At 35.5% G+C, this 21,299-nt stretch overlaps 1 protein-coding gene and 1 pseudogene across 1 annotated transcript; both read right to left on the minus strand.

The window, feature by feature from the left end:
• LOC100522303 lies at positions 448–1,403 on the minus strand (annotated as a pseudogene).
• On the minus strand, positions 10,520–11,470 carry LOC100520363 (olfactory receptor 7A17-like). Its single transcript, XM_003123387.2, has one exon. The coding sequence runs from the start codon at positions 11,468–11,470 to the stop codon at positions 10,520–10,522; it is 951 nt and encodes a 316-aa protein (XP_003123435.1).

The raw sequence follows: 21,299 nt of genomic DNA on the forward strand, positions 1-21,299 counted from the left end.
AGAAATGAAAAACTATGTTCTCAGATTTTTCCTCATCTATAAAGTTATTAAAATGGCCTAGTAGGAAAGTTTAGTTTTTTTTCAATTTTTGTTTTAAACCATGACTATTCTTTTAGTAAAACTTAAGAGTTTTACCTGGGGTGATATTTGTCATTTGAGTAGAAATTATTCTTAATAAATCCAAGCCGTTCCATGGATAAATGGGATTTTCCAATATTTGCCATATCAATGTTTGGGAATAAAGTAATAAAAACAGGAAGAAACAAATAGGAGGTAAAACTGCTAGTCATGTGTGAGAGAAGAGAGCTTAATAAAGTGAGTAAATTGTATAGAATACTTAAAAAATGAAAATTCGAGGAAACAAAAGAGCTACTTCTACTACCACAGTCTGATTAAAGAATCACAACTATGACTCTGAGGTTTTGAACCTTGCAGTCATGGGTATTTCTACAGACCCAGAATAAGTTTCCTTTTTAGACTTTCCATTGCAAAGAATCTTTTCAGAGCCCCCTTTATGTCTTTGTTTCTCAGACTATAAATGAAAGGGTTCAGCAAGGGTGTGACCACAGTGTACATAACTGAGGCTATTGCACTTGCGTGTGAGCCGTGGGTAGCAGCAGAGCTGAAGTACACTCCTATGCTTGTACAAAAAAATAGGGAGACAACCAAAAGGTGAGATGCACAGGTAGAAAATGCTTTATACTTCCCTTGGGCTGATGAGATTTACGTATGCAAGAAACTATCTTTGAGTAAGAGTAAAGGATACCAGCCAGGGGACCACCACCCAGCAGCCCAACTGTAAAATACATCACCATGTTATTAAGAAAGGTGTCAGAACAGGAAAGTTGAATGATCTGACTGAGGTCACAAAAAAAGTGGGGGATTTCCACACTTCCACGAAAAGAAAGCTGCAATGTCATTAGGCATTGTAATAAGGAATTGAGGATACATATGATCCAGGACACCAGAACCAGGAGTCTACAGAGCTGGGGGTTCATGATGACTGTGTAGTGCAGGGGGTAACAGATGGCCGCAAACCGGTCATAGGCCATCACTGTCAGGAGAAAGATGTCCAACACTGCAGAGAGTATGAAAAAATAAATTTGTGTGATACAATCTTCATAGGTTATAACTTTGCTCTGGGTCTGGATGTTCCAGAGCAGCTTTGGGATTGTGGTGGATATAAAACAGATGTCTACAAATGATAGGTTAGATAGAAAGAAGAACATGGGTTTGTGGAGTTGGCAGTCTGAGGTGACAACCAGGATGATGAGCAGGTTTCCAAACACAGTGATCAGGTACATGCAGAGGAAAAGTCCAAATATCAGAAGCTGCCATTCTGGTGCCTCTGCAAATCCCAGAAGAAGAAATTCTGAAATTTGTGTATCATTACATGGTTCCATGTGGTGGGATTTACTTATAGAAAAAAAAAGGGAATAATATTACTAACATTACTAAAAAGTAAACACACTAAACTGACATTACGAATTTATTTGAAGTGCTACAACTTATATTTTGCAGTCAATAAACTAATTTTAATAACCTGTGTATGCATCGGACTTTAGTAGATTTCCTAACTTACCTTTAACATGGATTTTTTTTCCAATCAATGTTTCTCTAAGAATTATGTATTCTACAGTTTTAATGAGAAGTTCTTCATGAATTCAAGGAATGTGATTTGAGATCTGACCATGTTTAAGTTACTATCTAAGCAATAGTTTAGAGTGTGGAAGAGCAAAAAATGCTTACAATTCAAAGATGGAGAAAACAGAAATAATATAGAGACCGGTTACTAGTAATGGGATTGAATCTATAATAAACAACCTTCCAACAAACAAATATCTGAGACGAGATGGCTTCACTGCTGAATTCTACCTAACATTCATTAAAGAGTTAATACCAAATTTCAAAAAGTATTTAAAAAATGGAAGAAGAAACTCTTCCAACATTATTTTATGGGACCAGTATTACCCTAATACCAAAACCAGACAAGGACTCCAAAACAAACTAACAAACAAAATTATAGACAAATGTACCTTAGACATATAGATGCAGAAATCCCCAATAAAAACATTAGCAAACAAATTTTAACAATACATAAAAAGGATTATTCATCATGTTCTGGTGGGATTTATCCCAGGGTGCAAGTGTGGTTTAACATCTGTGAATCAATCAATGTGACAAACCACATTAATAAAATGGAGGATAAAAAACCACATGACCAATTTAATAAACTCAGAAAAAAAACATTTGAAAAAATTCAACATCCCCTTATTATAAAAACTCTCAACAAATTGAGTATATAAGGAACATAATAATAATAAAGTCCATGTCCTATAAGCTCACAACTAACTTCATGTTCCATGAAGAAAAATTGAAAGATTTTCCTTTGTTATGATGAAGAACAAGAAAAGCAAGGGTGATAACTCTAATCACTATTTTTAATTCATGGTAAAAACTGTTTATTTTTTCCAGTTTTACTAAAAAACCATTGACACATATCGCTGTATAAATTTAAGGTGTACAACATGAAATTTAACTTATATAGATTATGAAGTGATTACCACGATAGGTTAAGCTAACATCCATCTCCACATACAGTCAGAGAAAGACAAACAGTGTGTAATCTCAGTTCCATAGGGAATCTAAAACAGCAACAACAAAAACTTCAACCAAACGAAAAACGAGCTCATAGATGTAGAGAGAGTTTGGTGGTTTCCAGAGATGGAAAGCAGGTAAAATGGTACAGCAAGTCAAAAAGGTAAAAACTTCCTGTTTCATAAAAGAAGCATTTGAGATGTAATGTGCAGCATAGATGCTATAGCTTATGAGTTGTGCATTTTAAATTCACATTTATATTTTTAGAACTTTCTGAATTTTTTGCAATATTTCTTTTTTTACCATCAATAATTTTTTTTATTGCTCAATGACTTTATCACATCTGTAGTTGTATAATGATCATCACCACCCAATTTCACAGAATTTCCATCCCACAACCCAAGCGCAACCCCCCAGCCCCCAAACTGTCTCCTCCAGAGACCATAAGTTTTTCAATGTCTGTGAGTCACCATTTTGCAATATTTCTTACCTGTACTTGGTAAATCCACCTCATTTACATAGGTGTCTAGAGTATGCCAGAGGGATATTTTCCATATTTTGTGAATGGGACGCATTAGGGTTTTACACTATGGTAAGAATTAAATAGAATGCTATGAAAAAAACTCAGGGAGCATCAAACATAATAAATATACATGCAAAATTGTTTCATGATTGAGTGGTGTGTCAGTGTTCATATCTGTGACTATGTTTTTATCATTTTTGTGAGCAGGCATACTGGACCACAAAATAAAAGTATAATTTTGACATGTGATCAAAAACATCTGGAACCCTCTGTGGTAAAGGTAAAACTAGTTTAAAAAAGGAAAGTCCTGCCAATGAAGGAAAAGCACTATGAATGAAAGGCCTAAGACAGAAAAGCCAGGTTGCAGAGAGACGAGGCAGCACTGTAGGTGGTAAACTGACATGAGACTCAGTGGATCATGCTGAACCTTTATTACTCCACTTGCCTCATCACAGTATCCACCCCATGCCTCTGATGTAATTGTTTATTCCTGTACGTATCCATGTTTATTGACCACAATTTAAAAAAATACTGTTCCATTGTGGATGTGCTGTCCCTTCACTAGTTTTTTTGGTGGCATTATTTATGTGTTATTCTTGAGCTTTGATCACTTCTTTAACATATCTAATGGGTACAGTCTGCACCTGGTTCTGTTCCTTGTCTAACATGCAAAGGCTTCCCGACACTAAACTCCATAAAACTCTACAGAAGACATGAAAATTTGCTTTAATGTATGATATATCTCTGAGGACTCTATGTTACATTTAGTCATTTGTATTATTGTAATAAGTTTGTCCATTATGATTTAAGGTCCGAATGAACAAAGACTTCATTTTTGTTAAGTTTTCTGTTTTCAAAATATGTGCATTTATATAGAAAATAATTTAAGGAAATGAGAACTGGCACCAGAGAAATACAAAGTATCATAGGAGGCTACTATAAGCAACTATATGCCAATAAAATGGACAACCTAGAAAAATTGAACAAATTTTTAGAAAAGTACAACCTTCCAAGATTGAACCAGGAAGAAATTTAAAAAGTGTAAGTAAAACAACCACAAGTACTGAAATTAAAGCTGTGATTAACAAAAAAACTTTCAAAAAACAAAAGTCCAGGACCAGATGGCCTCACAGGCAAATTCTATGAAACATTCAGAGAATAGTTAGCACTTATTCTTCTGAAACTCTTCCAAAAATTGCCGAGGAAGTCATACTCCCAAACTCATTCTATGAGGTCACCATCACCCTGATACCAAATCTAAAGATATCACAGAGAAAAAGAAAATTACAGGTCAATATCCCTGATGAAAACAGATGCAAAAATCCTCCACAAAATACCAGCAAACTGGATCTAACAACGTATTAAAAGGATTATACACCATGACTTAAGGATTCCTCAATATCCACAAGTCAATAAGTTTGATACCCGACATCAACAAACTGAAGAATGACTATCATCTGATCATCTCAACTGATGGAGAAATCATAAAATAAAAACATGATAAGGAAAATAAAAATGCGGTGAAGAATAGTATCCAATACTGACATGAAATAAGACATACAAAATAAAATGTAATCACAACAACATGGGTCTCTAATGAAATTTTATATGGGCAAAACCTGTAAATGTAAAATATAAAGACACAATTTTTGAAAAACAGAAAGACAAACAGTATCTAAACTGCTACTTTCTATATATAAACATAAACACATTCCAAAATGTCTGTAAAAAGAGGTAATAGTTGAATGCAAAAGATTATTTTAAACAAGAGGGAAAAATGATAGAAAAAAGAAGAACAAATATGAAAGAATGCAGCACTTATAATAGTATATTACCACTATTAAGGATTCAGAAAATTTTCTGAATTTTCAACTGCTCTTCAAAGGCACCATGTATCTCCTTTGACCTGCATCCTTTTAATAAATACAGAACATGGTCAAATACAAGCCAAGTTTAGAAACTAAAACAAAATTGTCTCAATTTTTGGCATAGTCTTCCACACAGAATACTATACTCTCTTACTCCCCTGAAGAGCAAAACTCTCCTATATTTTAATTTTTTGGAACTATTTTACATAACTCACTTATTTTATAGGGTCATTTATTTGAACTTCCATTCCCATCATTTAATTTCCAATTCGCATTGCACATTTAAACAGATCCATTCTTCTTAATGTATTAAATAAATCAATTATACTTTATTAGTTAACCAAGAATATAATAACAGCAGTCTCTCATCTTTGGGCTAGGTTGAATAGACTCTCAGGTGATTTCACATAGAAGTTCTCAGGTTTCATTTTTTTTTTTTCTGAATCTTTCCTGGAGTACCTCCAAGTCTCCCAAACTTACCTGGATGGGGTCTCCAAGAGGGAGGTTTCTTGTGGCGGTCTGAATTACATCTTGGAATATTGATTATGAAGACTGAAGCTCTATCACCAGTCAAAGCATCAGGGAGAAGTAAAGCACTGGCCCCTGATCCAGACTTAGGACTCCAGAAGCAACTAACATGCCCTGTTCAGTTTAAGGATGCAAACACAGCAGCAGAGAAGATATTTGTAACTCTCTGTACCAGCTCTTTGGGCATATTTCCTTTTGGTTTTTCCAGTCTCTAAGTACATGATTTCCCTCTGGAATAGATTTTTGGAATAGGAAGGCAATTTTTCCTAATGATTCTCTGATCCCAAAAGACCAAGTTAGAAGTTAATTAAGTTTTTATTACTTCTTGTCCTTGATCTTGTTGTTTTTCAGAGGTGTAACCTCAATTACCTTATCCCAACTCAGAATTAATATTTTATCCAAAATCTGAGACTAAGGAGCCTTTAATCCTTATGTGTAACTGGGTCGCCATGATGCATAGAAAAGTGACAGAACACTGTAAACCAGCTATGATAGAAAAAAAACATTACATAAAAAAATAAAACTCACTGAGGGGGAAGAAAAGTTTAACTTGTGGAAGGAACACAACACTTTTATCCTCAGAAAAATTTAACTCCCCTCTTCAACAAGTGGGAGAACTGTGTTCATTTGATATGTCATCTTGGGCATCACACGCTCTGGCTTCCTAACACATTTGCCCCAAAATTAGGGATGCCATGATTTATCACAAGATAAAATTCATTTATTCCCTCACTATAAAATATGTGTTAATTATAACAGATACTTTTAGATATTTTAGTGCTATTTAACCTGAGATTAGACTCCACTAGGCATTGTCTGAATTAATTTTTAGAAAGGTTTATGCTCTGATATAGTACTATTATGAGCTCTATCCCCTACTGCAGAAATGTTCTTGAAGGAATTTAATGATCTCCTTAAAGGCTTAAGCTAAGGAAGGGAATGGCCTTCACAGGAATTCTGTCAAGATGCTTCCATGTTTCAAGTTGTAGGCCAATGGTTCTCAAGCAGAGGTAATTTTGCCCCTGGGGATATTCATCAATATCTGAAGGAATGCTGCTAAACACCTGTAGTACCCGATATAAATAATTATCTAGCCCCAATAGTCAACCTAAGAAAGTGGGAAAACCTAGCATCTCCCCAACGTCCAAGTGCATAGGTATCATCCAGGATTGGATTTCTGATGCAGATTCTGATTCATCAGGTCCTGGTGGGCACAGAATTTCTGAAAATCAAAAGAACCTCCTGGGTTATGCTGATGTTACAGGTCTTAGTCTGTGGACCACTAGCTGAGTAGCAAAACTGTGGAACTGTGCTAGTCAGATGTAGGTAGTTTTATATCTGCTGAACCAAGAAGCATGTTTGCATGTCATGTTGAATGAATAGTACATTTGCTCCTTCCAGAAGCTGTTATAAATTCATTGTTCAACAAGACAAGTACATCACAAAAAAGAAAATTACGGTCCATTACCAGTGATGAATATAGATGCTTAAACACTCATCAAAAATAATAGAATATAGTAAAGCAAAATTAACAATATGGCAAAAAGATCATATACCATCATCAAGTGAGATTTATTCCATGATGCAAGGGTGGTTAAATATCCACATACCAATAAATATGACATGTGACATTAATATATTGAAGAATAAGAATTCCCTTGTGTCCTAGAAGGTCAAGGATCCAGAGATGTCACTGCAGAGGCTCACATTACTGCTGTGGCACAGATTCAATCCTTGGCCCGGGAACTTTCACATGCTGCAGGCACAGCCAAAAAAAAAAAAAAAAAAAAAAAAAGAGGAAAAGGGGAATTTAAGAATACAAATTATAGGATCATCTAAATAGATGCAGAAGAACTTTTGATGAAATTAAACATCCATTTAAAAGAAAAATCTTTCAACAAACTGGGTATAAAGGAACATACCTCAGCATAATAAAGGCCAAGTATGAAAAAACACAGCCAATATTATACTCAGTGCTGAAAAGCTAAGAGCATTTCTTCTAATATCAGGAGCAAGATTATACTTATTTGAAAGAAAAATGTGTACAAATGCAGATACATATAAATATACACATTTACCTTTGAATGTTTTCTTTGGACTGAAAAGTGAATTTTAGCACATTTCATCTATTTCTCACAGCATGCATGTTAAGTTACGTTTAGTATCCCACATTACCTTCGGAAGTAAGGAAACTGAAGGTAAGGGAGCTTACATTTTTCAAAATTACATAACAAAGCACTTAAAGCTATGTGCCCTGTCAAGTTACACATACATAGAAACATGCAGCATGTTCTCTTAATTTTTGTACAGTTCCTTTAATTCACCAATCTGTACACTTTAAATATGCATTTTATTATGTGTAATTATACTCCGATAATTTAACTAAATGGGAAAAATATAATGGTGCATGGGTAAGGGTGAGTCTAGAGCATAAGAAGCTGATTCTCACTTAACAGGGGTGGTAGATAGATCTAATTCAGAAGAAGGCCAAATGTCATTTATGGCTGTAGGATCACGGAAATTAAATCTAAGTAATTCACATGATAAGTTCATTTTTGTCTGTAAATGGAATATTAACCTCAACATAGAACTGTAGTAAACTGACCATAAATGTATTCAAGACAGAAGAGCACTACAGTCATCCTAACATTATGGATGAGCCTTAAAAACACAGCTGATTACACACCCATGAGTAACAAATAAATCAGGACAACTCCAAAGCATACACTTTTATTTGATGACGAAGATATTATGGTATCCCACTTGACACAGAATGACTTATTATACAGCAATAGCTAACTGATACAATAATCAAAATGAACAGAACTGGGTAATTACCATAGTGTGCTGCTTTTTATTTTTATCATTTATTTTATTTTAAGAACATTCATGGTCATTCTGTTATTGAAGTTTATTTAAGATAAATGTAGTAACAAGTAACCACCTTGAGGTTCCCCTCTAGGCGACTAGGAGAGGTGTACGGACATGCATGTTTTTGCAGAAACACTGGTTTCCCTGAATCACAAAACTGGGCTGGCAAGCTCTCCTGCAGATCATCCTCTGATCATGAGGGATGAAGAGATTCCTTAGCATGAAGAGGATGTGAAACAGGTTACCTGACATTGTTCATTCACCATCTATTTTGAATTTATTATAAATATTAAGAAATGGGATATATTTCATAAAACGATGGAAAAAGTCATGTTTTCAGGTAGCATTACATGTTTTTGAGCAGAAAATGGAAGATAGTTCAGTAATAAAACATAAATACAGTAACCAATCCTTCTCCTCAATGAGCAAACGTCCTCAACTTGTGGCCATTAATCTTCCATGCTTTAATAAATAGATGTACAACCTGGAAAAGAAACATAGTGCATCAGAACAAAATGTATGACTTGACATTGCTTCCTCACATTTATGGTCATCTCTGACACTCAGATCATATGAGGTCAATGGATTCCAATTTGTGTTTCCATGTACATGTCACAGGAGACATATATTTTATAATCAATTTTTGCCAGTGATTGCGGTAGGTATTTTGGACACCAAGGTGAATGAATGAATAAAACCAGGAGATTAATTATAAAACATGATAACAGGTGTGTAATGTAGGTGTCAGAAATTATGCTTTTGATTTCAGAGGCATTCATTTCAAATACAATCATTTCAAATAAACATGACATGGCTATTAGATAACCACCCAGGCAATTGACACCCATAAAATCCTCCTTTTAGAATTACCTCCTGAGTCAAAAGGTTACTGACTACATGAGTGAACTTTCTTTTCTCTTGTCATGTCCTAATTTCATTCTTATGTTTCAAATTCAACAATAAAAAAGCAAATAACATTATCACAAGTGGCCAGACATAGTTCCCAGTGCTACTGTAAACAAGCTATAATGGAAAAAAATTAAAATAATTATATGAAAAAAAGCAACTCATGTGAATATTGGTCAAAGTGAGACTCTGCCAAGATGTTTAATTTTTTCTTACAATTATAATTAGAACAGCAAAAACCAAACACAATAGTTTCACCCAGAAACATTAGCTTGGTTCCAGAGAATAAATGCATCTTTGAAAAAAATAATGAACTAACAAATCCTAGCCAGCCTGCCCTAGAACCCAATAATGAGAGAGCCCATAGTTGGTGTTCTCTCTCTCTCTCTTTCTCTCTCTCTGTGTGTCACTCTCACCATCTCTCTCTCCCCCCTCTCTATATCCAAGACTTATTTGCATGGCTCTTGGGCATGCTGTATAAACTCCAGGACTTGGGAATAATTATTTTTTTTAAAAGTTCCCTGATATATATTACTGAGTTGCCTCTTTATATCATAATAAATACCACAGGACCAATCTAGCCACAGCATAAACATGGCCAGAAAAATATCTGTGAGGTTTTGCCACAAATAACACAGACACACTTGAGTGGCTCAGACATTTTTAGCCAATAGCATCACTATCAAGAAATTGAGACATTATTGCAGTAAGGTTAATGTCCACATTGTGAAAAACTGAAGTTAAGCTGGTAATGAAAAAGTCATGAACAAAAGTAAAATCTGCAACTTCATATTTTCTACTGCAGTGAAATTCCATAAATAGCCATGGTTGCCTAGTATAGTTTTTCCCCCATGTAATTAAAACAACTCACAATTATTCCTTCAGAAAAACTAGGGAAAATTACCTGCCGTGATATAGGTCATTTGAGAACAAAATTATTCTTAAGAAATCCAAGTATCTTGACCCATGTAAAATATGTAAATAGTCAAATAGTCAAATATTTCTGATCCAAGCTTGGAAAAAAAAATTGGGAATGTATGAATACGGAAAAGTGAAAAAAAATCTATATTCCAAACAAAACAGAAGCCTAATAAAGTTTGTTACTTAAATAATATAGAGGAGTTGAAATCAAAGAAAAGGAAATTCCAGGAATTAAGTAGAAGAGTTAGATCCTACTTCAATAATCTGATCAAAGAATTTGGCTCTGAGGATTTGTACCCTAAAATCATGAGCACTTCTTCAGTCCTAAGAAAATTGGCCACGTGATTCTTCTCAGAGCCCTCTTTATGTCTTTGTTCCTCAGGCTGTAGATGAAGGGGTTCAGCATGGGTGTGACCACGGTGTACATCACCGAGGCTACTGCACCTGAGTGTGAGCTGTGGGTACCAGCAGAGCTAAGGTACACTCCTAAGACTGTACAATAAAATAAGGACACAACTGAGAGGTGAGATGCACAGGTGGAAAATGCTTTATACTTCCCTTGAGATGATGAAATTCCTCGTATAGAGGAAACTATCTTAGAATATGAATAAAGAATCCCAGTGAGGGAAACACCACCCAACATCCCAGCTGCAAAATACATCACCATATCATTAAGAAATGTGTCAGAACAAGCAAGTCGAACCACCTGCTTGATTTCACAGAAAAAGTGTGGGATTTCCAATTCTGTACAAAAGGAGAGCCACAACACCATTAGGCTCTGTAACAAGGAATTCAGGGCACTTATCATCCAGGACACCAGAACCAGCAGTCCACAGAGCCAGGGTTTCATGATGACTGTGTAGTGTAGGGGGTAGCAGATGGCCACAAAGCGGTCATAGGCCATCACGGTCAGGAGAAAGTCATCCAACCCTGCAAAGAGCATGAAAAAGTACATCTGGGTGATGCAACCTTTGTAGGTTATAATTTTGTTCTCTGTCTGTATATTCATCAGCATCTTTGGGATGGTGGTGGAGGTGAAGCTGATATCCACAAAGGACAAGTTGGAGAGGAAGAAGTACATGGGCATGTGGAGATGGGAGTCTAGGCTTACAGCCAGGATGATGAGCAGGTTTCCAAATACAGTGATCAGGTACATAGAGATGAAAAGCCCAAATATGAAAGGCTGCAGTTTTGGTTCCTTCCATAAACCCTGAAGAAGAAATTCTGAAATTTGTGTGACATTGCCCTGTTCCATTTGGTAGAGGTGACTACTAGGAAGCAAAAAATACGACATCTCTCAAAAATTGACATTGCAAACATTATTGTAAGTCTACAATTTATATTTTACATTCAAAATTTAATATCTGTGGTACCAAATTTTGCTTGTGAAAGTTTCTCCTTCAAGTGATTCCATGTTCCCTCTCTGAATAAGAACTTCTACCTCACATTCAGCTTTCTCCCTATATGGTCATGTAGGCTACAGTTTCAGTGAGGAATTTTGTCATGCATTTGGGAAATATAGATTAATAAATGACCAACGTCTGGACAGAGAGTATAAGGTGCTGAGAGACAATAGTCTTTGTAGTTCAATGATAGAGAAAGAGTATTAGCAAATAAAATACCATACAAATTTATCAGATGGTGACAGATGCTATGTGAAAAAAGAAATCAGGAATAAAAAAGAGTTAATGTGGGTATGTTTTAGTAGGTGTTCAGGTAGACTGGAAAGTATTTGAACTGAGGCCTCGCGGAATAGAGGGAAGAATACAGGGGGCCATTTGGGGGAATTGTGTGTGTGCGGGACAGAGAACTCAGCCAGGGCAAAGGCCCTGAAAAGATAGTTGTTTCAGAAAATCAAGCTCAAAAAGATGTGTGCAGGGGAAAGTACAAGAGGGACAGTGATGATAATGGTGTCAGAGAATTTGGAGGAACCAGGTGGCCTCCCTGCTACAGCTGAAACTGCCAGTTCCAGGGATTCCCATTATCACATGTGGTTACTTGCACTTTATTCATTTTATTTCCAAGAAGCACTGTGATTAGAAATGGGTCCCTTCCTTAGTTTCAGATGTTGGGTAATATTCTGACACCTGTATTTTAAGTGTCTCACATGGGAGGATATGGGCTCAGAAAGCCCTTTCCTGAGAACTTCTCATGCCCAACAACATACTCAACCTACCCTCCACCCAACACAGGCTTACTTTTGCCTCCTAGGTCATTGCTACTACTGGGCTATTCTCACTTTCAGCCACAATAATTAGGAAAACAAGGACACAAGGCAACTTTCAACATTGGATTATCTTTTCCCTAAACATGTAGAGTAGTACCTAAATTACAATTAAGTCTCCCATGGACATGTGAACATGGGGCTCCATTTTAATATGACCACATTGTGTCCTGTGACTAAAGAAACATAAAAATTTGTTCCCTAAACAGAGAGAGAGATGGAAAAAATGTATATATTTGGAGGTGGGAGATCATGTGATTTCTTAGAATTTGTGATGAGTATAAAACTTCCTTGGTTCTGGCAGCTTTTCAACACCAGTTACATCCCATGATGCCCAGAAGAGTAAAACATCAAAAAACATTTTATCCAGAAAAGAAAGAAATGATGTATTTACATTACAAGATGGTAACTCATTGAATATCCCACTAGAAAAATGGGCAAAGGAAATTAATAAAAAAATCACGAAAAGGAAATAACACAAAATGCAATAAAAGTAGAGAATTTAAAAATGACTTGATGAAAGATTGTTCTAAATGATACAATGTGCAAAAATTTTGTCATTTGAAATTCTGGTTTTGAATTTTGAATCTGTGAATATTCTCTTTGAACTTGAAGAGCCAACAGAGGCTTTTTTTAAAAAGCTTTTCAGGGCTGCACCGACGGCATATGGAAGTTCCTACGCTAGGGGTCAAATTGGAACTATAGCCGAGGGCCTACACCACAGCAACAGCAACATGAGATCCGAGCCATGTCTGCGACCTACACCATAACTCATTCAATACCGGGTCTTCAACCCACTGAGTGAGGCCAGGTATCAAACCTGCACCTTCATGGATAATACTAGGATTTGTTTTTGCTGTGCCACAACAGGAACTCCCAACAGAAACATTCTAAATGTTAATATCCTCAAGCCAAATTGTACGGATAGTGTTATCCATTCTCATGGTGATGCCTGATTTAGTCAATGTACATAAAAAGCTTAACAGAGTTCCTTCCTATTAGTAAATGGGTGGTTATTTCCACCAATAAGATTTGATTTTTTTCTTCTTCCTCTCAAATGTCTCCACTGCTCTCGCATCTCTTAGTTCCCAATTCCATAGCTTTATTTAAGTTTCTTGTCCTCTTTCCCATCTATGATACCTGACACCCATTTAGCCAACATGCACATTGACCCAGAGAAATGTTTCTATATTACACACCTGCTTGTCCAGCCCCCCAACATAACTCTCAGTGACTCCCCACAGGAGAAAACTCAAACTTCCATAGATTCAAACCATAGGTTTGGCTCTCCCTGACTGAACCACCAATATCACCCACAAGCTGCCCTCATCTGCATTAATTTCAAAAATAGTGAACTTGGCTGCACTTGATTCCTTAGCCTCAAGACTGCTTTCCTCTGCTTAGAGAGCCAACCACTGGTCTCTTCAGAATTTTTCACTTCTCTCTGTCTTCAGAACTCCATCTTATTCAGACTGCTTAGATCATCTCCTTTATGAAACTTTTCAAAAAGCACTCCCACAGGAAAAGGACATTTTCTTTTACAATAATTTAGAAAGAGTGCTTCTGCTGTAATTAAAAATCAGTATCTTTTATTCTCTACTAGACCACGAGTGCCTTGAGGCATGTACCAATATTATACACACTCTGCCAACCCCACTCCAGACTTACTTGATTGGAAACAGTAGCTGAATGAATATACATTGCATAAAGGAATGCAAGAATGTGTTCCCACAGAAACTGCCAATGATGAGAGAAAGAAATTAAGCAAGGAAAGAGTAATATAGCCATGGAAGACATGCTGGAGGAATGTTTTCCATATTGTGAAATGCAGACCCATTAAAGGAAAAGGATACAGGTTTTGTTAAGAATAAAATAGAATAGAAAGTATAAAACACAAGACAAAATATTAGAGTGCATCATACATAGTAAGGGTTTTTTGTTCTCTTGTTTAGATATGTGCATGATGTATATGTGGGCATGTGCATACATCTGTATTTCTTGCTTACCTGTGCACATATGTTGGATCACATGTAAAAGGCGGATTTTGTTCTGGGACACAGTCCAAAATGTTTCTTCTCCATTGTAGTAAATACAAGGGTAGTTTTAAGATAAGACTGGCTCCTGCTGAGGGAAACGCAATATATACTCTATAAAATCCCACACATGCCACAAAACCTACCCTTTCCTCATTTTATTTGTACTTGAGAACATTTTGTCATATATACATTAATTTTAATGTAATCTTCTTCCTCCAAAAATATTCAATCCAAATGTGTGGGGACTTCGCCTGCTTTGTTCACTCTCACAGTTTAATACAGATGTGCACTTATAATAAAAGCAAATTTTTATAAAATGGAATTTATAAAATAAAAAGTATAGCAAGGGGTATAAATTCAGAGTAAATGTAGTGGATTGAAAACAACTTTACTAAACAACATTGAATTAAATAGTAAGATTATTTTTTGAAAGAAAAAATATAAAATAACAAGAGTCACATTAACACAAGTTTTAAATATATACAAAATAGGCAAAAATCTAAAAAATAATAGGAAATGTAATTTTTAAATTAATTCATATAGATATATCCATTCTTTTCCCCATATGGGTTATTATAAACCATCAAGTAGATTTTCTTGTGCTATACAGAAAGTTGTTGTTAATCATCTATTTTATGCAATAGTACTTGAAGCTAATACAACATTGTAAGTCAACTATACTCGAGTAAATTAATTTTTAAGAAAGGAGAAAAGAGAATATATACACTATGCTGTACAGCAGAAACTGACACAACACTCTAAGTCAACTATACACTAATAAAAAAGAGAGGGATATAAATGTTCTATAAAAAGGAAACAATCTGAGCTCTTTGTAAAACACATAAATTCCTAGAAACTGCTTTATAAAGCAAACTTAAATTAAAAAATAGTTCAGAAAGCAGTATCTAAAACTATTATTTCCACCTGTATACACATAAACAGATTCAAACATGCTTATAAAAAATATAAGCAATATATACTTGAGTGAAAAATCATGTATTCCTCAAGATGGCAGAACATGATGGCAGTTTTAAAAATAGGTCTCAATTAAGGCAAAAGGTAGCAGTAAGTAAAATGTGAAATAAGATGACAATTCATGTAAAAGATGGATTATTATTACTAAATATGCAGAACTTTCTATGTTTGAAAAGCAATAGAGAGGACAAAATATGACCAGCGGATAGACTTGCCCACTCACAATTTATAAATACTCACACAACCCAACAAATATAATATGTATATGTACAGATTTAAATAGCAAATAGCAGACCTCTTTCAATAATTGCAATTCTTTGTTTGAAAGATGCAAAAGAGAGAGAGAGAGGGAGAGAAAGACTACAGGAAGTCCAAATTTGGGGAAGTGGTTGCACAGAGCAGTTTTGGTGAAATGGATCCACCGAAATGATGCCTGACACACCTACATGGGTGAGGGGAAAAAGTGGGGAGAGAGGTGCTTGCATCTCTCTTTTCAGCATAGAAGACTTCTCAAGATTTTAAAAATGCAACTCATTGTCCCCTTCTTCCACATGTTGGAGTGCAGTTCCTGGCCTTTTCTCCAGAGCTGGAGATGAAGTAAACTCTAAAGGCTGTGATACAGCAAAACAAAAACCAAAGCAAAAACAAGAACAAAAAAGAAAGAATAAAAACACCCAAACTGTACATAAAGCAAAAGTATATAAAGCAAAGTTCTTGTGTAGACAGTTTTCAATAGGGAAATAAAATGGCTAATAAACCCCATGTACATTCAGTCTTCCAAGTAGTGAACTAATTGCAAACATAAAATGTTTACCACATACCAGTCTGTATTTTAAATATATTTTTTCCTAATGTATACTCAATGTGAGAGAAGATTCTGTGATATACATGTCTCAAGAACTGTAGTTTCCAAGTAGTAGCTACCTGGATTGATCTGGATCTTCCTAATGAATACAGAATGTACTCAAATGCACCCCATCCTAAAAATTAATAGATAAACAAAATATCCTCACTTCACTGCAAACCACTCCAAATCTAATCCTCTATTTTTCTGCCCTTAAACTGCAAAATTCCTTGGAAGTGTTCAGATTTTACTGACACCACTATGCCTCCCATTTCTTCTTGCATCTCATCCAACTACAGATTCATTGCCATCACTTAACTGTCAACAACAATCCTTTAATTGCTGAAATCAACAGACATTTATTTTATTTTAAAATTTTACTGACGTGTAGTTAATTTACAATGTTGGGTTACTTTCTGCTGTACAGCAATGTGACTCTTTTTCATATTATTTTCCATTGTTATATTTTCTTTTAATTGCCATGCTAGCTATGGCAGTTATCTCCTTATTTGTTAAATGTTACACTAATTACTAGCAATTCCATTATTTTCTGTCATATTTTTCATTAATACATTTTGCTCTTTATTTTATTTTATGGTCAATAGCATCTTTTGTCCTTAAAAGTATCAGTCATTCAAGGGAAAAGCATGGAGCTCTCTAGGCTCTAGATCAGCTGTTTGGATTTTCAGGTGACTGCAGGGAAGCATTCTTGGGTTTCATCCTCCCTGATGTTCTCTGAGGTATCCATTAGGCTCTTCTACTCACCTGGGTGGAAAATCTGAGAGAAAAGTCTTTATGTGGAAGTCCAAATTCCTCTCTGGATGGTTGATGGTGGATATTGAAGATCTGTCATCAAACAAGAGAGAAAAAAGGAGTGAAGCATTAATTTCTGAGCCAGACTTAGGAATCCAAAGGCAAAAGCAATGACCTCTCCACCTCAAGTATGAACCATGCTCAGACATAGCAGCAGTGTAGATATTTATAGCTCTGGATATTTGTTGCATATGTCCACAACATCTGCTCATTAATGCATTTTCCATTCTTACTCCAAACCTTGAGCACATCATTTCCTTGGGGGAACTTGTCAGGACAGAATCGATTTTTTTTTCTGTCAATTTTGTTCTCAGGAGACTAGGTTAGAAGTCAGGTGTATCTGAATCTTATTACTACTCCATGAACTCCTCTGTCTCCCAAAGTCTGACATTGAAATGTTTTACAACCCTCAAAGTTTTCCCCAAGTCTACTCCTGAGGAACCTGTCTTGAGCAGTGTCCTTGGATCTTGAAAGCACTGGCTTTTAATGGGAACATAGCTTCTGATGTCTCCAGGAAATTAATATTTCTCCTTCAATAAAGGATAGAACTGTGTTCCTTTGCTAGAAAACGATGGGCATAATAATCCTTGGCTTAATAAAGACTTGACACACCAATTAGGAATTTAATGCTTTTAAGACAAGTGAAGATCTGGCACTTAGTCTTTTATTTATAAAACATTTGTTAATTATGAAAGATACATTTAGATCTTTTAATGCACCACTGGCTGAGCTCAGAATCTTATATGTATTGTCTAATTTATTTTTTGCAACAGTCCATCCTATGAGGGCTGTACAATTCAGAGACTCATTCCAAATTGCAGAATTGGGTGATTGGCCCCAAATTATGAACTAAATAAGGGATGTATTTTGATTTAGAACGAAAGATGTTTCTAATTCTCTTGCTCTAGGTTAATGGTTCTCAATTAGAGAAAATTTTGACCCCAAAGGATATTCAGCAGTATCTGGAGAAACTTTTGATTGCCATATCTAGGGAAGTGCTACTGGCTTGTAGAGGGTTCAGGTCAGGGTTGCAATTCAACAATGTACAAAGCATAGGACAGCTATCATCACAAGGAATTATTCATCACAAAATTCAACACTGGTGAGTTTGAGAAACACCATTCTAAACAAGCACTTCTCCCAACATCATGTGAATAGGAATCACTAGGGGATCTTGGTTAATACTGATTCTGATTTTGCACCCAGATCTGCATTTGTAACAAACTCTCAATTGTTATTGATGGTGTAGATCCTGCTCTGTGGACGACTTTGTGAGTATCAAGACTGTTGGGCCAGTATCAGAGCCAGCATAGATATTTTAGACCCTTTCTATTAATAATCTTCCCACCCAGCCTAGGTCTGATATAAGGTGGTCAGACATTGGACTCTTTCATTCAGCTTCTGCATTCACAGGTTTACATGTGCCTCTTGAACATTTCCCACTGGACAGGAAATAAAACTTTTAGGCCTTTATTTACTTTTCTATGAATAGGGGATATTTCTCCTAAGAAGCTACTGTGAGGAGTGATAATATTTCAGAGCTCATAGAAAATTACCTGGTTCAATTCACAGCAGCTATAATGACTATGTCTAAATTCTGCATTTACTAAGCTCATTGGGGCTCCAGGTCAGCTCTTGGGATAAGAAGTTAGTTCAGGATTACTGCATTTACGAAGCTCATTGGGACTTCAAATCATTTCTTGGGATAAGAAGTGAGTTTGGGATTACCCTGATCCTGAGAGGTAGTGAGCTGTGATCTTGAAGATCTCCTCCCCGTCCCCCACACCACTGGCAGAGAGCAGAGTATTTGAGCGGCCATACTCTGTATTTTGTTGTACACAGGGCCATTAACTTTGACCACTCACACTGACTCCACATAGCTTCAATAAAAAGTGTCAGACTCTTTGAAGCTATTTTACTATGTTTCTATGCTCTACTTGGGAATATGTGCAAAGATGCTGTTTCTTGGTGAATCATGGTTTCTGCTACCTTTTCTTATCTTCCTTTGTTGCATATCTACAGCATAGCATTCATGTCTTTGATGTCAACAGAAGTATGAAATGTTTGTGTGTTAGTTTCTTTCCCAAGTAGAATTTATTTTATTTTTTACAATTATTGATTTATTCCTTCATTTCTTAGGACTGTGCTTAGGACTGTGAATCTCCTGTCCATTGCTTTGAGACTTGAATATGCCTACAGGGGAAGGAGTGCACGTTCCCACTGTTTGGTCTTGAACTTGGATGTGTCACAGGTCTTGGTTTATAGAATGTGCACAGACATGACATGCTCAATGGCTAAGAAGAAGCATCTAGAAGCTTTGTGAGTTCCTACACTTTCTATAACTTTTGCTTTCTATTTTGAGAATGGGCTTGTCCATTGGCATGGTTCCAGAATGCAGACATACACATAGCCTAGCACAGTTGTGCCTGAGCCATAGATACTTTACAGCATGCTTGTAATGTGATAAAAACAAATTTTTGTTATTTTAAGGCACTGTGATTTGGGGAGTTGCTTGTTATCACAGTAGAACTACATCCCTGTACGTGCTATTTAATAATTATATTTATGTACCAGCTGAATGGACACTGCAGGATGCAGACTTGTTTAAGTATGTATTCCCAGATGGTGTGCTTATGGGAATAGAATCTTCAAGATGAAAATTAAAGCTTTATATTTTAAATATTTAAAAAATATAAACATGGGTACTCATTTATTTTATACTGGTTTTATTACCAATTCATAGCATTATAATAAAATAACTTTATATACACCTTATTTTACAAACCCAAATTGTTTAAAGACCCAAATATAAGACTGGAAACCCTAGAGCTCCTAAAAGAAAGAATAGGCAGAACACCATTGACTTAAATGGTTGCAATATATATTTTTAGGTCTATCTCCAAAGGCAAAGGGAACAAAAGAAAAGTTAAACAAATGGTACCTAATTAAACTTAAACATGTTTTCAGGGTAAGGGAAATCATCAATAAAATGAAAGCAACAACCTACCAAATAGGAGAAAATACTTGCAAATGATAAAACAGTTAAGGGACTAGTACTAAAAATATATAAACAGCTCATACAACTCAACATCACAAAGGCAAATAGCTTGATTAAAAAAATGGGCAGAAAATTTTAATATACATTTTTCCAAAGATGACTTACAGATGGCCAACAGGTCCATGAAAAGATGCTTCAACATCATTAATCAGAGAACTGTAAATCAAAACCACAACAAATATCACCTCATACCTGTCACAATAACTATCATCAAAAAGACCTCAAATACCAAATGTTGGCAAGGATTTGGAGAAAATGGAACAATTTTTCTGTTGGTGAGAGTGTATGGGTGCAGTTACCATGGAAAACAGTATGGAGTTTCCTTAAAACACTAAAACTAGAAATACCATACCATCCAACAACTCCACTCCTAGATACATACAGCTAAAGTAAAGATAAACATTAATTCAAAAAGATATACGAACCCCAATGTTCACAGCAGAATTATTTATAATAGGCAAGAAAATTAACCAACCTAAGTGTGTATCAACAGATTAATGGATAAAGAGGACATGATTATATATTATACGTAACATATAAAATGTGATTATATATAAGTGAGCATATTTTCTTTCTAACATATATGTATATAAATTATTGGATACTACCTGTATATATGTATATATTATAAAATGCATATATATATAGGTATATATATATACCTATATATATGTATGTATTATGGAATACTACTCTGCTATAAAAGTAATTTTGCATTTGTGACAACATGGATGAGCTTGGGGGGTAATATGACTGAAATATACAAGACAGAGAAAGGGAAATACTATACGAAATCAGTTATATGTGAAATATAAAATATAAAGTAATGGACATAAAAAAGAGAAACATTCAGATAGAGCAAACAAATTAGTGGTTAGAGAATGGGGGAGGGGCATGTAGAATGTGAACTACAGAGTCCAACATTTTACCACCTAATGTCATTCCTGAGATAGGCAGGAGGATGCTTGGTGAAGAAGGCTTCTGAATACCTGCACTTGACCCTAACACTGGACCATAAGCTTGTTAATTAAGAATGGGACACAGACCAACATGCAGAATCAATATTGGTTTGAAGCTAGCTTCCAATGCAGAATCTCTGGGATTGTCTTAGACCACTAAATCAGAACTGCATCT

Source organism: Sus scrofa, chromosome 2 (assembly GCF_000003025.6).
Source record: "Sus scrofa isolate TJ Tabasco breed Duroc chromosome 2, Sscrofa11.1, whole genome shotgun sequence".
Taxonomy (NCBI): Eukaryota; Metazoa; Chordata; class Mammalia; order Artiodactyla; family Suidae; genus Sus; species Sus scrofa.